General features: G+C 37.6%; 1 protein-coding gene across 1 annotated transcript; it reads right to left on the bottom strand.

The window, feature by feature from the left end:
* Positions 1 to 16,758: 16,758 nt before the first annotated feature.
* LOC145676594 (cytochrome c oxidase subunit 5B, mitochondrial-like) lies at positions 16,759 to 17,136 on the bottom strand. Its single transcript, XM_081747427.1, has one exon. It carries the CDS (start codon positions 17,134 to 17,136, stop codon positions 16,759 to 16,761), a length of 378 nt encoding a protein of 125 aa, XP_081603553.1.
* Between the last annotated feature and the right edge of the window lie 889 nt (positions 17,137 to 18,025).

Raw genomic sequence — 18,025 nt, 5'->3', positions numbered from 1 at the left:
CTGTCAATATTCCTCTTTTTCAGACTCGAAAATTCCTGGACGCCAGATAGTCAAGGCGATTGGAAATAAGAGTCTGGCTCCTAAATAAGTTAAATCAAAAATAAAATTTTGAAGGCCTATGTATGAAATTGTATTATTATGGTGCCTAGGTTTGAGAACCGGCGCCTAGGTCATAAGAAAAATTCTCGATCACTTATCTTGTTTGAGATGGTCTTTCGGCAGCTCAACCATCTGCGTGCCTCTATTTGCTACAGCTTTCTTTAGCTTCAAACCACCGCGGTGACCATTAAAGCATTTCCCTTGTAGAAATATAGTAAGAAAGTAAAGCGCTATATAATACGATTGTTGAAGTATTAAGATAAGAATAGTTGCAGCAATTGGGAGGGGATGACAATTGCTAATATAGGCCTGCAGAGTAAATGGTAGAAAAAGTGAAAGGACGTAATAGGATATGAATATTTTTAAAAGGATTGAGTGTGTTTTGGTGCAGAAAGTGCTCATTTGCAGCCGTAGTATAATAGCATTGAGATTCACGACAAATCTTCAAAATAAAGAAAAACTATAATATGGTGGCCTAGATATTCTCAACCTGCGCATGACTTAATTTGAACTGATATAGTGCTTGGACTCCAATAGTTTTGGGGTAATACAATAGACTCACAGAGCGATACCGATCTGTGACGTCACGACAAAACCCTTGTATGTGTTGCCGTGACGTAAGCAGCTCATTTTCCCATTGTTTGAAACATTGTATCTCCGTAACGAAGAAATATTTTTCTGAGATTTTTGGTATGTGGTATATTGAAGACTAGTTCTACAGGATGGTGTCTTTAAATTACAACCTTTGGTCAAAAAGGAAACGTCTATTGGCAGTGGCGTGCGGTGACTTTTCTCATGGGGTACTAGGTTCGAAGAGAATGTGCGCTGTACAGTGGAGGTTCTGAGTTATATTGTTGACACCAAACACAATTTATATGTTTCTGTAAACGCTTCTTCTACTAAGCATTTTTTTTTTTCAAGAAATGGATCATTTCAGTCACAGTTTTGTTTGAAAAATCTGGGAGTCTGTAAACTGATATTAATTCACTCCGCAAATTGTTAAAATTTAAAAAAAAGAAACTCCCGTAACTTGATTTAAGGATCAAAAACAAGCAATCAGGAAATCGAGATTTGAAGCACTGAAATTTCTTTGCGTATAACAGCGCAAGAAATTGCAACTCACTGAGATCTTGAAATCTCACCTCCATTTGTCCAATCTCAGTATCAATAATGTCATGGTAGAGACGCCTATTTTTAACTTTTGGATCTGTTGTTATTTACTTTACGTCTTTTATTAGAAGGTTCCCGTTGTCATCTAATTCTACTTTTCTATAAGTCTTTTCAAAATCGTTTCTTGCATTCCTAATATGAGATACCGTCTCTTGTACTTTTTCGATGCAATATTTCACATCCAATGCTTTACTCTAAATAATGTTGAATAGTATGTCCGTGCGCATAAAAATGTGACTGAAAACTTTTAGCAGAAATGCAAAATCGAAATCCTTCAATGATAACACACACTCTTTTGCAGTCATGAAAGCTTCGGTGTCACAATTATCTGAATCTTCTGTAGTGTCCTCAAAACACAGTAAGAGCTATATTTGATTTTCATTCACTGCATTCACAACATATATATATTACATTCCTTGATGTGATTAACAGATTGTGGAACAACGAAATTGAGTCTGTGAGCATTGTAAACCGTTCAAATATCCAGAAAACATGGCAGCTCCATCATAGGCTAGTGCTACAACCTTTTGCTTACAATTAAAGTGAGAGAGAACTTGGAAAACATGCTCACTTAGAGCAGCCACAGTGTAATCACGACTAACATCTGCAAATCAAATAAATCTTTCATGAATACTGCCGCCATTCACATACCGAATACGATTGAAAGTTGAGAGAGCTTTGCAATGTCCGTAGTTTTGTCCAACATTATTGCTGTAAAAATTGTATTGTTTATTTCTGAATTAGGCCTACGTCACCAACACATTTAGAATAATAATATAATTCTGCATCCTGTTTGATGTTCCTTTAAACACTCCCGTGCTGTGAAGATGACAAGTCAATTTAGTGTCGTACTTAGAAAGTAACTGAATTACTTCAATATAGTTTCCCTAATTGACAGACTCTCCCTGTTCGTTATGTCCTCTTTAGCCATAAAACAAGAAACAAAAATCAATCGTTTCATTAGTTCTCGGTTTGAATCCACTTCTGCATTATGCTTTAAAACATCTAACTTTCTTTGCTCTCTCAATTGAAAATCAATTCTGGCTCTCCCGAAAGTTTTCAATTTAGTTATTGTGGACACGTGTGAACACTGGCGCAAATCCCGGGGGGACGAGGGAGACATGTCCCCCAATCTTGGACCTGGGGGAACTGTCCCCCCCAATAATCTGACTTAAAAAGTGCTTTCTGGGGCAAGTGTGATGATATGTGTCCGACTGCCACAAAGGAATGTAAGATGAAATTGATTTCTCTTGGCTTTTCCATTTTGTTAAAAAAAGAATCGTATTCTGTAGTATTACAAACTAAACTTCGCGCTGTAGTGCGTTTAGCAGTCTCATCAATATGCAGTAATTCCACTTCCGCTACTTGGGCGCAAATTGCAATAAATGCCAGAGGAGGATATGCCCCTCTCCTCATGCTGGAAAGTTCTCTCAGCTGTAGGTACGGACACAAATTCCGGGGAAATGGGGAGACATGTCCCCCTCAACATTGGAACTGGAGGCTCTCCCAATAATCCGATTTGAAAAGTGCTTTTTGCAGATAAGTATAATGATTTGTGTCCGACTGCCACAAAGGAAAGTGAGATGAAATTTGTTTCTCTTGGCTTTTCCATTTTTAATGAAAATGAAGGCGTGCGACTATGTGTGACGTAACCTGATATGAAACCTTATCTCCTCCTCTCCCCTAGGCCCTAGCACACGAAGAGTATATAGACTATCCAATCTCAGTAGAACCCATCTTTTCAGTAAATGCACATTTAATCTATTTGTAGTATCAGCCTAGGCATCTACTCATGCTTCGTAAGCTAACTAACTATATAGCCTATGGAACCCGGAGGTTCAATGCCGCGTTCACAAAAGCTCTCCACTGACTTCTATCTAAGCCAACTAGATCCAGTTTCTACTTTGTATTTCTATTTTCGCGAGATCCATTCTAATATTATCTTACCATCTGCGTCTAAGTCTTCGTAATGGTCGTTTTCCGATTGGTCTTACCGCTAACACTTTGAAAGCGTTCCTACTTTCAACCATCCTGGCTATATGTCCTGCCCACCTAAGCCTCCTAGACTTGATGACCCTAACAATGTTTGGTAAGCCATATAATTTATGTAGTTCCTCGTTATGAAGTTTCCGCCATTCCCCATTCCCGTTCCTCTTGGGTCCGAATATTCGTCTGAGCATCTTGTTCTCAAATACTTTTAGTCTATGTTCTTCTCTCAGAGTAAGCGACCATGTTTCGAAACCATACAGAACAACAGGTATGATTATCGTTTTATATATTTTAAGCTTCAAATTCCTCGACAGAATTCGCGACGACAAGAGATTTTGAACTGAATAATAACACGACTTCCCTGTTTTTAGTCGACATTTAATTTCTTAGTGAATATGATTTTCGTCTGTTAATATTGATCCTAGATATTTGAAAGTATCCACTTTATCAAAAGTATTATTTAATATTTTAAAGCATTCATAATTTGCCGTATTACGGCCCTGACGCACTTCCATGAATTTAGTTTTCTCTCCATTTACTTCTAAACCCTTGTCCCTGCAAGCGTTTACTAAGACCCCTGCATTTCTTTCTATTGTTCTCCTACCATCCCCTATTGAATTTACATCATCAGCGTACGCATAACCTGGTGAACAAAGTTCAGCTCTAGGCCATGGTCGCTATCTTTGATTTTCCTTATAGCGTATTCAGGACAAGGTTGAATAATAATGGCGACAACACATCTTGTTTCAGGCCATTTTCGACGTGAAAGCTCGTGGACAAAAATTTTTCCTACCCGGACTCTACTTTGGGATTCATTTAAACATACCTTAATTACTCTAATTAGCTTTCGGTATTCCAAATTCTGTAAGAACGTTGTACAATATTTCTCTCCTAACCGAGTCGTAAGCCTTTCTAAAATCAATAAATAGTTGATGTACCGGGCTACTGTATTCCCACTTCTTTTCGATTATTTTGCGAATGATAAATATTTGGACGATAGTTGATCGATTTCGTCTAAATCCACACTGATAATCTCCAATAATTTCATCTGCGTATAGGGTCAGTCTTGCTAATAGAATGTTTGAAAGGATTTTATAGGATGTTGACAGGAGAGAGATGCCTCGATAATTATTACAGTCAGTTTTGTCACCTTTCTTGTGGATTGAAATGATGATTGATTCTTTCCACTCTTGTGGATATTCTTTCTTGTTGCAGATAAGGAGAATGAGTTTGTGTATCTTGTTCCACAATTTTTCGCCTCCAGCTAAAATTAACTCACCCGGAATTTCGTTTACACCCGGAGATTTGTGTTTCTTTAATTTTTTTACACCGATTTCTACTTCTATTTGGTTGGGTTCTGGAATATACGGTTCTCCGGTGTGTATCTCCCTTTCTCCACGCACATTAGTTTTTGGCTGCGTGTTAAGCAAATCGTCAAAGAAATCTTTCCATCTATTTAAATGATATCTGTTTCAGTGAGAACTGTTCCATCAACTTTCTTTAATATAAGCACGAGGTTGATAACCTTTCTTAAATTCGTTGATCGCTTTATACATGTCCCGAATGTTTTTATTTTTACTATTATCTTCAAGTTCCTAAATTTTAGCTTTCAAAAAATCGCGTTTCTTTGTTCTAAACGTTTTGGAAGTTTCTCGCCTGATGTCTACGAAATTTTGTGTAGTTAGAGATTTCATTCGGATTTTGTAGCCAGCGTCATTTTGCCTGTTTTCTCTTCTCTGCTAGTTCGAACCATGGTTTGTTCCTACGTATTTTCGCGTGTCCCAATTTTTCTTTTCAGAGAGGATGCTTCGTAAGCAAAGAAAAGAATTCAATTGCTGGAATATTTTTCTCTATAATCTTAAGGTTACATCTGTTAACTAAAGAGTACTATGTACAGTGGGTCAAAAAAGTTTCCGTACAGCTGTTTTCCGGTTATTTATTGTAATATACCTTACAAAGTACAGAAAGGAAATGACAATTTCTATGAGTTTCCTGTAAAGAACTCCATAATAAGCATATACACAAGGAAAAAAATCATTTGTAATATATACTTCAGTACAAAATCAAATACACACGACATATTGACCATATTACAAATCAAAAAAGTTTCCGTACACATAAAGAAATACACGTAAATAAGGGCACCATGTTGCGTTTCGACCGCAGTTAGTGATCAGTTGGTCCTCCTTTGGCCTTAAGTACTTCTCGCATTCGTTTCTGCATTGCAGCGACCAATTTTGATGTAATTGTAGGGGGGGATGTTTCTCCATTCTTCACGTAATGCATTTTTCAACTGGTCCTTGTTTCTAATATTGTGTTTCCTAATACGTCTCCCCAATTCATCCCACAGATGCTCAATGGGATTACAGTCAGGAGATTGTGGAGGAGTATGAAGCTGTTTTGGCACATTATACAACAACCACTCTTTCACTTTTCGTGCAGTATGTTTAGGGTCGTTATCTTGCTGGAATATAAAAGAGGCTCCCATATTCAGTTTCTTTGCACTGTCGTGAAGATTCTCTTTCAGAATGTTCAGGTAAACATGTTGGTCCATTGTACCTTCGATAAAATGCAAATTTCCTACTCCAGCTGCACTCATGCACCCCCAAACGAGCACACCACCACCTCCATGCTTTACAGTAGGACACAGATGTTTCCTTTCCATGTGCGTATTTGGTTTCCTCCACACTATAGCTCTTCCGTCGGATCCATGAATGTTGAACTTGCTCTCATCACTAAATAAAACAGAGTTCCAGAAGCTAATTGGCTTGTCCACATGAGCTTTTGCGAACTCTACACGTTTCTTGGTGTTTGCTTTACTAACATATGGTTTCTTTCTAGCTACGCGACCGTTGTACCCCGCTTTTCTGATGACAGTACGAACTGTTTCAGGAACCACTTGTACACCATAGTCAGTTTCAAGCATACTTGCGAGTTTTGGAGCACTTGTTTTGGGTTCATTTCTGATAGTTCTTAAAATAACACGTTTATGATTTTCCTTCAGCTTTGTTGGACGGCCACTGCGCGGTCGATCTTTGTAACTATTTGTTGCAATATACCTACTTAGAATATATTGTACTGTAGAATGTGATTTCTTTACTGTCTCTGCTGTTTCTAAGAGACTTACCTTCCTGTCTTAATTTTACGATTAGTTCCCGTATTGGTATTGGCACTTCCATTTTGACGCTTCGTTTTACTGCCTCTGTAGGTCTCCCTTGCCCAAACGTAACTGCAGTAGTACCTTATTACCACTAGAGCACGTTACTGTCATCTGTAACTACTGCAAACGCTGTTTGGTGTGTGTTTTTCTTCCTTCTTTTGTATATTTGTGACGTGTACGGAAACTTTTTTGATCTCAATTTTCAGCATCTTAACTTATATCATCAGTTACACTATTGGTATGTTCAATACTATCACTATAATGTGTACATATTACAAGTACACACGAACAAATTCAGCCAATGTAATTGCGTTTTATTATTTGTTTACTTTAAGATATTATAACATTTTGAAATTACTAATCTCTGGTGTACGGAAACTTATTTGACCCACTGTATATGACATGCATCAGATTTCTGTAACGATTACTGTAATGTTATTGAGATTATCATTTTGCTCAAAGAGTATTGTTGCGTCATACATAATTGATATTCTTTTTTCATAGTTTTGGGGAAGTCATTATATTATTATAAAACAATTTTAACGTGGATCTTTGTGGATGCCTAATTAGAAACATACTAATTATAAATATGCATGTATTCAGATTTCAGAATGTGTTCACGGCAGTGATTCGTAATACTGATATGTACTAATACGTACTTCATCTCAGGGTTGAAAAAAATCTAAAAATTTTTTTTTTTAAAAAAAGAACGTTTTTTATGTTTAAAACAAAAAATATTTAAAATGTTTATTTTGTTTAAAACAATAATCTAAATAGGCATATATATATATATATATATATATATATATATATATATATTCCATTTTTACATGCTCACAAGTATTGCTTGCCATCTGTATTCAACCGTTAGATCAAATTTCGGGAACTTCCCTAATCTCGATCCGTCCAAATGTTCAATTCCGGAGAAAGAAATCGGGATTTTCCCGATTTCTGTTCACTGAATATGTAGTTTCTTTGTGTTACGTTCTACTGGTCGTCTGCATTCTTAATCTTTAAACGCCCATTGGCGCAACTGCTGTATCAGGGCTTTAAACCTCAATGGCTTAGTCCCTAATTAAGGCTGGAAGATGGTTTTGGAACCAATTTATTCCTGAAGGATGCAGCTTTCCGCTGGTATGCATTTTATCTATGTGGGGGTACCACGTGGCGGTGGGAGGAGGGTAAATATCGTGTTTTTTTCTTTTTAAACTGTTTTTTGGGAGCCATTCCCCCTCTTGGGGGATATATTCATAAAAATTGGTACGTGAAGCAATGAAGTAGACTACTACATGGTAATATCGTGTATTTGTACTTCTTGCTTATATGGAGGAGCAGGGAGGGGGCAAAGTTAGCCAATTTTTGGAGTTTCAGTTTTTTGACGTAAATTACATTTATTTTTTACAACAAACATCAATAGCTCAGCCCCTAATTAAGCTACAAAGATGATTTGGTACCAAAGTATTCCTGAGGAATGAAGCCTTCCTCTAGTATGCATTTTATTAAAGATGGGCACGAATCGAGCTAAAACTTGACTCGACTTGAAACTCAAAGCAAATTCGAGTCGAACAAAGATAATTTTCTAGAGTCAAGTTTCGAGCCAAGTTACTGTTTTGAGGTCGAGTTTCGAGTCGAGTCGAGTTTGATAAACGGCTCGCTCGTTTAGCTCATTTTAACTCGTTTTGAAATCATGGCCTGATTAGAGTGGAAAGCGAAAGTCATAAGAAATGTAAGCAGTAATATGGATTATTTTTAATGTTGCTCAGAAGATGGGACACTGCTCGCATCTCGTCTCGTCTCGATTAACAAGACGACTATGGATTTTTATAACGAGACAGCCTCAAATGTAAACACCGGTATATACTGTAGTCCTTACCACCAAGGCTGACACCTGGACGATCTAAGTTTTGAGCCGAAGCAGAAGCCCAACCCAGGTAGTGATGTTAACTGGCTCAGTTCGGTTCAACTGAGGAGCAGCTCGAGCCGGCTCGGTTGAGATGAGGCACCGACTCGGCTCAGGTGAGCCATCGGCTCGATCTGGCTCGGTTCGATAGTGAATGGGCTGTGAGCCGAGCCGCTAGAGCCGTTGAGAACCCGAGCCGAGCAGGTTTGAACATGTTTGGCCGACGCAGTCTAACTTTTAACGATTTTTTGTTCGAGCCTGGATACTTGCTCCTCCGGAACTGAAACCCAGAACCTCGTGAACGATGTCCTTGCCTCCTTGACTTCACCTTTTCCGAGGTCAGCAGTCAACTAGTTTTTAGTATTCAGATACAAACCGCCTATCATTCATGTTTATACACGCTGGTCTTGCTATAATAATAATAATAATAATAATAATAATAATAATAATAATAATAATAATAATAATAATAATAATAATAATAATAATAAGTTGTAGTAATAGTAAGTATCATTGTCTATGTAGGATACTTGAAGAAAGTACTTGAAACTACACACAGCATTTGGCTCGATTTGGCTCGACTCGACTCGAAACTCGAGTCGAGTTGGAGGAAATTTTACGAGCCGAGTTCTCGAGTCGAGCTCAATGATGTCGGTTTTGAGTCGAGTCAAGTTTCAATGAAATCTCGCTCGAACTCACTCGTGCCCATCCCTATATTTTATGTATGTAGGGGTATTTATGTACGGCCGGGAGAGGGAGGATGTAGTTCGTTTTTTTTAAATTTTTCATCAATTTTTTCATCAGATTTTGGAGGCCATTTCTCCCCTTTTGTGGTACATCCACAAAAATTAGTATGTGAAGCAATGAAGTAGTCCCATACATGATAGTAATCTGTATATGTACTTGTGTTTATAGAGGAAGAGTGGGTCAAATTTGGCTAATTTACATTTAGTTTCAGAACGGTTCCATATAAGGCAAGATATATTTTACTGAAGTGGTCTAGAAGCATAATTCTTGTTCGTATACATGATGTGTGCAGCAAAAATGATTTGCACATGGACGTGGTACTGTCATGGGGAGGAGAGAGAATGTCTAATTCAATGAATGTTTTTCTGCGCATTTTTTAAATACTTCCTACGTAAAACGAATTCATTACTCAATGGCAGCAATGGCTACCATTTCTTATATTATTGTCACAAGTATGTGGACTACACATTAGCATCATTTTGTCAGCGCAGGTAACTACAAGAGTTGCCAGGGCCCCGCAAAGTCAATATTTTCATATTTTTAAATGATTTTTATGTCTGTTCGTTTCTACAAATACGGCGGGAATTTCACGAATGTTACCTCGCTGGAATCTGTGATCTATAAGCTTTCCAACTGTGTATAAATCATGACTCTGTGATAATTAGGAGGGTCACCAGAGCTCCAAACGTGAGAGTCTACCATTTTGTAAAAATCCCTGGCGGGCGTCTAAAGGTTAATTGTGTTCTTATGCCGTAGACACTAATCATTGTTAGCTATTCATGTTGCAGATAGAGATGTATCTTGAAAACTGTTTAGTTAAAAAATGTCATTTGCTCCTTGTAGGCTAGTCACTGCTCTTTTCTATGAGTTGTATTGTATTTGTCAGAGTATTTCTTCTAGCTTATGGTGTGAGAACTGTTCATTGTTATGGAAATGATAGTGACCAAAAATATTCAAGATTTGAATTTGTGAATCTGGATCTTAGAATAGTGTATAGTGTGTTTAACCTCAGGTATTCTTGGAAATCAAGAAATATTTAACACTTCACTTGAATTTCTATTGGTTTGGTTCTACTCACATTGATGTACAGAATTTTGTTCAGTAATTGCTGTTATAATAAAAATATAACTCTGCTTGTAATTTACTTCATGCACAAATCCTGTGGAAGATAAGTTGTTTGTTAGAAAATTAAATTAGCTTCTTCAATCTGATATTTTAAATGTTTTAAACATGTCCAACCACCATCGAAAAAAAAAACACGTTTAAAACAATTTGTTTAAAACGTTTAAAACAAACTGAATAAAACAACAGCCCTCGTTTAAAACATGTTTTAAACATTTTGTTTTAAACATATCAACCCTGCTTCATCTACATCGCATAATATATAATATAATCTACAACAGTTGATCAGATTCATCTACCGTAATATGAGTTTCATCTCCCTTCCCTAGAATAAGTCACAAATCCCAATGTTGAAAACAACCAAAGTCGTTTTTAGGATTTTGTTTCGAGGAGCTATGCCCAATACAAGGAAGGAAGTGCGCAATTGCCTACCTGAGTTTGAGAATTAAATATATTTTAATTTATGCATAAATTGAAGTTATAATGGCAAGAATTGCAGACCGATAAATCCTATATGATATCATACAAAAATTTAGGAGTGAATCTAACCCTTTATTTTATTCATACAAGAAAACGGCAGCATTCTCTTGGCCTTCCTAATTTCCCGGGCTAATTATTCCCCCGTTTTGATTTTCTTTAATTTAAACATTTCCTTCTTTTAAAAATAACTAAACGATATAATTTTTCCTTTGTTCTTGAAATCCTGTTATGTTGATATCCGCGCAAGTTGGTGTGGAACATCAGTTTCGCTTATCAACTCCTCTTAGTTTTGGTGTTACTGATGACGGCCGACTTGAATCACAACTGACAACGGTTGATAAAGTATGATAGGCGAAATGAAATAAAGTAACGTCAAGAAAAAGAAACAGAAAAGTAGAAAGGACGAAAGAAAGAACAAAAGGACGCAGTTCTTACATGGAATGAAATTTGACAAATACAGTATTATTTCTGAACAAAGAGCATAAGAAAATGGAAAGTCAATGGCATTCTTAGAAATGGTAAGAAGAATTATTGTTGTACGTGGAATGCGAAAAACAAATTTATTTCGGGGGAAGCTTGGGGCCGATAGCCTCCTAAACACGCCAGTGAAGACAATTCTGCTTCCCTGATCCTTCACAGCGTTGTTTTTCAACTTCATAAATATTTTAAACATCGCTTTATATACAAAGGTTGTTCAGTCTACATTTGGCCAATTTCGACTTACCTAAAAATTTAGAAGAATCCATGGCGCCAGGTTCTTAAGTGCTCGATGTGTTTTCCTTGGTTCCTAACAATAGCCCGACAGCGTAATTTCCACTGTAATAGGCTTCTCTTTTGTCCCATTCCCTTTGCACAGCTTTCCAAAGTTCTTCCACAGTTGTCACACGCCGTTTTCCCAAAACCCGCTTCAGCAGTCCAAATCCACAATAGTCCATAGGACTTGCAACTGGAGATTTAACAGGTACCTCATTGAAAGGTATCACCTGTATTGCAAGAACTGTTATAGCCTTGCCTCCTCCATCTCCCTGTAGAATGCGAGGTACGATCCTGAGGTATGTGATGAGGCTTTGTCCATGTGAATGCACACCAGATTGGCGTCATTTCCGTACATTCTTGGAATCTCATGCTCGTAGATCGGCCGCATGATCTGCTCCTCAAAATTCTGCGAATTTATTTTGCAGTTCTTCGCCACCTTACGAATCTTCAGTTTACCTCGATAACAGTAGCCAGTAACGACCATGAACCCTTTTGGGAAGGATTCTTTACAGACATGGACCCACCTTCTGAAGTTCTTGGCACCTTTCTCTCGGTACATGATGGCTCTAGGTTTGCCGCAGTCGGAAAAATAAATCCATGCTTCATCGAGCGTTACAACGTACATCCACCTTCGTTTTGCCAGATGTCGTTCCTACAGTTTCCGGGAGTTACACTTTCGTTCGTTTTGGTGGGCATCCGTGAGAAGATGGCCACGAGCTTTCATGACTTTTTCCAGCTTGAGTTGATGGTGTAACGTCCGGCTCACAGCCCCCAAAGACACGTCAAGACGATTAGCTATACACCTTTGTGTTGGCGGATTTTCTTGCATTGACATTTTGACAAGTTTCCTCTGCATGGTGGAGGTGGCCTTGGTGCATTCCCGCTTCCTAGGCAACTTCGTTGGTGATCCAAATGGTGAAGCTTCGTTGCCCTTGTTCTTTTTAATAACATTTTTTATTCCACTTAAACTGATGTTGCAACCATTCTTTTTGCACTGTTTTCTAATGAGAGAAACACTAAAGTGGGCGTCATAAAGAGCCGCAATATAGTCTTCCCTAAACCGGCTTAGTTTGGGCGGCATTTTGGTCACAGAGCGGAAACCCACACACTTGGAAACAAATTTAACACAACACTCACAACAATGGTCCTGTTTTGTGCGTTATTGTCGTCCGCGCGGAAAAACAACTCCGTTCCCAGGAAGACACTGCACAACACTGCAGGACGCCACGAGCACGGTCGGGTGAGTCGACTCTGCCCGGGATGGGGAAGGAACAAAATCGGCCAAACGTAGGCTGAACAACCTCTCCTTCTCTCTCTCTCTCTCTCTCTCTCTCTCTCTCTCTCTCTCTCTCTCTATATATATATATATATATATATATATATATATATATATATATATATAAAATATGGGAACAGTCTTACCCGTCCCCCCAATTTTGAAGATAGATTTTCGCCGATGCGTGTGAATAACACTTTTCGTGGCGCAACTTGGCTTTGTGAAAATTGTTCATGTCTCAAAAAACATTATTATTCCGCACGTCCTTGCGCAGTGGCTCAGTGGTAGAGCGTCCACCTCCGGTGCTTGGGGTCCCTGGTTCGATTCCAGCTCGCGCCGTGTGGACAAACACCGTGCTCGTGGGCTTTCTCGGGATTCTTCCGTTTCCTCCCACTATATTCATTCCATCATTTCCCTCATTTCTCATTATCACCGTCTCCTATCATTATCACATTTTGAAGAAGCAAAATAATCCGTTTTGATAATATGTCTGAACGGAAATGTTATATGACCTATGTATATATAGTTATAGTTATATGACCTAAGTAAACTTGTTTGTATAATCCTCATTTGAGTTAATTATAAGATTACTAAGTACCCCGACTGTTATCTTCTCTTTGGCGTCTCTGGTATCCGTATATTTTTTTAAGTGTCTGTGTATAGTTTTACATGTGCATCATAGAAACAAGCAGTACTGTGAGTACAAGTATCCAAATACTTTCTTTGTCATTTCGTCAGCCAGCGTTTCACTCCACTTGTGCACAAAACACTCTTTACGATTTGTGCTTTTAACAGTCGGGGGCAACTTCATGCTGCTGTGTTAGCTACTACCAGGCGTAATTAATCTTGGAGCAGGCGTTAGTTGGGTTGCCTATCTCGCGGACTTTGTACATCAAGAATTTCTGTGGCGCACTGTACAAACTAAAAGAAATCAGGTCTCAGATGTACAATAAAGCGTTACACAGTGAACAAAAATGCCAATCTGGCCGGAAAAAAAGTCTGAAAACTGTTTTCATGATTCGAACGTCATACACCTTGTGATGATGTCACATATCTCATCTTTACGTTTTCAATTCCCTTAATCACGAGAAATAAACAAAAGCACGATTAGGACCTTCCAATATTGATCTTTCTGTTCGAATACTTTGCATACTTTTTTTTTTTTTTTTTTTTTTAGCACCTCCGTGTCAATGTTTGTTTTTGACTGTACGTCGTGGATAAAACTACCTGAAATACATTTTCTAGCGTTATTATCTCTCATACATATATTTACTTCGAATGTAGCTCATATACGGTCACTTTACTTAGCTTTAGTGTCTACAACATCCATCCACTTCGTATCCCGTGAAATAAACCTATAAAACAAAGCTTCTCTGTCTTCATGTAGAATTATAATTCGAATGGCACTGTGAAAGTTACAGAATTGTTTTGCTGAAGTGTTCTCTTTTAAGTTGTCGAAATAAATATTTGCCCCTAACTGCCTCTTTTCTTATATTTCTCTGCAAATGCAGCAATCCGCACCTATGATGACGGCTTCGGTGACACGACGCGAGCTGTTTAACTTGCTACAGAACAACAAAGAGACCAAGAGTACGCTTGCAACTTATGTCTACAAGAAACTAGAAACAGACGATGCTGCAGAGGACATGCTGAGCTGTGGGCATGTAGTTGTGTGGACATTCTTCAATGATTTTAGCAAGCGGTGGAAGAAATGTTCTAGAACGAAAGACCGATTTCTCAAAGACTATAGTGACTGGCTTGATAAACCATTAAAATTTACCCCAAAAGTGAGTGCTTTGTTCAAATGTTCACACCTGGTCTATCAAACATGAAAGGCTAGACGGCCGAAAAAAGTATTTGGGCAATGTGTATATATAGAGAAAAGTAAACGAAAGTGAAGCTGTTAGTAAAATCACACAGCTAGGAAGAAATACTGTACACTGCAAAATATTCTGGGCAATGTGTATATATAGAGAAAAGTAAACGAAAGTGAAGCTGTTAGTAAAATCACACAGCTAGGAAGAAATACTGTACACTGCAAAATATTCTATCTCCAATCTTGGGGTCAGCGGGACGCAGCTTCCATTGTAATAAAATAAATAAATAAATAAATAAATAAATAAATAAATAAATAAAAATAAATAAATAAAAAATATTATATAAACCAGCCCTCGGAGAGACACAAAGATTAAAACAGCTTCTAGATCCCCTCTACTTCTTCCAGTGCATACACAGAAGAGGAATTGCAAACTTTATCTGAAAAATGGGACTGTGATGGTAGTACTGGCCACAATGAATACAGGCATTTGCAGATAATATTGCTTAAAGTAATGCTGACACACTTCTAATCTCAATGGTACCGTTGCAGCTTTATTGCGACCAAGAATGTAGCAAAAGGCTGATATTGTGGCAAAACCCACACCCTTAGTCGACAAGATTCTGTCGTCCAATCAAACTAAGGTACAACGAGGAGACAAAAAAATTAGCAAGGCAAGAAATATTATATCATTGAATGAGCAAACGGAACATGGCCCGCGAAAATATCGTTTTGGCTTATCTGTGTTGCATGCCTGTATACTATTTTTTAAAATGTATTATCCACATTTCACAGAGCTTTAGGTGAGAAAACGGCAAATGAGAAGTTTACCTGATAATAACGCCTATGAAATATGGGAACATGATGTTACCCAATGCTTACGTCAAATGATGGATTTGCTCGTCGGTAAACTGAAACAGAGATATCCACAGATGACGGTAACACAACTTGGTGGGTTTTCTTTTTTCTAGAATGTCCAGTTGGCTTCCACTGGCGCAAATCCCGGGGAGATAAGGGGGTGCAACAAAGCAAAGTGAGATGAAATTGCCCCCCCCCCGAATAAGCCTCAACTCTGCTCGCCTCCAAATGTTGAAGATAAGTTTTCTCACCGATTCCCCCACAGAATTGTTTTCTACCTTCATAAATATTTTGAGCGTCGCTTAAAAAGAAAAAAAAGTCCCCCCTCCATGTTGAAGACAGATTTGCGTCGCTGTTGGCTTCATAATGTTCATATCCTTGTTGTTCTTTAGTTGCAGGCGTATATTATTATTTAAATGCATACTCAAATTCATTTATGATATTTTTATTTCGATTACTGTGTCTGTATTATATTTGCACCTACATTCATATTTGTAAGACTGTGTTTCTAATTAGATGTAGTACGATAACAAAAGAACTGTAATACGTTTCGCACAACATTTGTCACTTTATTGATATAGAAAGACTTCGCATATAATTTTCAACGCAATCCAAAATTCACCATTAGTGCAAGGAGGTATGGTCTAGTTGTACTATAGGGCACTATAGATGAATAGATAAGATAACATATTCAACTGGGTACGAATTACATAATTGGATTAATGCCGGCCCATTTATTATGAACATCAGATTTTTTCCCGGCTAGATCCTTACTTTTGCTCACTGTGCATTACTAGTGATGCGCATTATGCTACTCAACTATTGCCTATTGACAGCCAGTGTAACGAGATGCATTTCAAAAAATGAACCTGGGAGGAAATGAAAACATCCAGAGGCGATGTTGAAGTACAAGGTTACCGGTACATGAATATCATTTGGATTAAAAAAAAAAAAATCCGAAAATAAGTACGGACGTCAGGACAAAGTTTATAAATGCGGACATTTGGTAACCCTACACTTAACTCAACAATAATTGAACTTTAAACCTTGAACTATATAGTTAAGCCTTACAAAAACACCAGTCAGTTGGCAACCCTGTACTACACATGATGAAATAAAAATAATGTAAATAGATAAACTTGATTTTAATCAAATTCTTATATTAATTTAAATAGAATATATATCCAAATTCTGAAGTAAATTAACGATTTAATATTAGTTCTTTTAACACCCTTTTACTGATGTTTAGTATTCATTTAATTACTGAACATGTAAAGTATGAAACTTATTAAGTCTGAACATTATTAACTTTTTTTAGTAACTTCTGAATTATGCAATAACGATTTCAATAACAAATGCGAACAATGCAAAATTGTCTCACTTTTTTATGCACCGTGGTTGAAGGATTCTATTGGGCAGATCTTATACCAATAACCACAATTGCACCGTGCTGGACAATCTCGATGGAGACACATATACTGAGGGTACAAAACTTCATCATCACAAATGCACCCAATGACACGGTACTCGAATGCTGAAGGAACTTCAATCGGACAATTTTCACCTCCACGGTCACCACGGCTGATAGGTCCCATATACCATGGATCCTCCTCTCCAGCAACATTAGCAAGCAATTGTTTCCTCTCCACTCCTGTTGCATGTTCTATTGGATCATTCATCATTTGATGAGCATATCTTAAATTGTTACGAAAAGTTCCTCGGCGAATAACAGAAGAAACAAACCTTAAAGTAGCAGACGCCATGTTGGGAACCCTTGTAATCAAGTTCTTTGCAAAGATTACTAACTGCAGAAGAAAGATCTATATCGTGATGTAAATAACGTATGATGATTCTCATATATGCGACACCAATCTGTCACTTTTGGAACTAACATCTCAAGTTCCCAACATTGAGAACAGATCTCCTCTATAGCATTAGAAGTAACTAAATTCAGTAATTTTACCTATGCTTTTTAATAATAATAATAATAATAATAATAATAATAATAATAATAATGCTGTAAAGTACTTATTGCCGTAAGTTTGAGTACAGAATATTTGTTGAAAACATTTTGCTAATTATTGTGTATGCAGTTCAACGTTTCGCTAATACGCCAAGGCTATATATAAATATACAGTTAAACTTGTCACGTGCCCAAAAGATAAAAGTGTACACTAGAAGCACATTTGTTTGTATCACATAGTGTGTTCCGAAAGGCCAAAGTTAGTTCTAACTTCAATTGAAGTTTAGTATCTTCAGGTGCAGACCTAGATCCCAGTTACTTGAGTTTTATTATACAGTAAATAATTGTTTTGTAATATAGTAATTTTAATGTAAAAATTAATGAAAATCATGGATGAGGATCAGTGGCGGATCTAGAAGGTAAAAACTTGGGGCAGGGGCAGCCAAAGTCCTGACTATGAAGGTATATCATTAGTTTACCATAAACTTTCGAAAATATATAAATAATAGGTTCCAATATTTTTGTCACTCGAACAACTGGGGGCCTAGAATCCCCCGGCCCGGGCTAGATCCGCCACTGATGAGGATGCAAGATGGCGGATGAACCTAGGTCTCGTTTCGGATTCAAATTTGCAAGGTCACGCTCATAGTGAATAGTATTCAAAGATACAGATTACGTTAGTGTACCTG

This window comes from Thermobia domestica, unplaced genomic scaffold, assembly GCF_964235325.1.
Source record: "Thermobia domestica unplaced genomic scaffold, izTheDome1.hap1.1 HAP1_SCAFFOLD_234, whole genome shotgun sequence".
Lineage (NCBI taxonomy): Eukaryota > Metazoa > Arthropoda > Insecta > Zygentoma > Lepismatidae > Thermobia > Thermobia domestica.
Note: the sequence above shows the minus strand (reverse complement) of the source record. Positions and strands in the feature narration are given on the sequence as shown.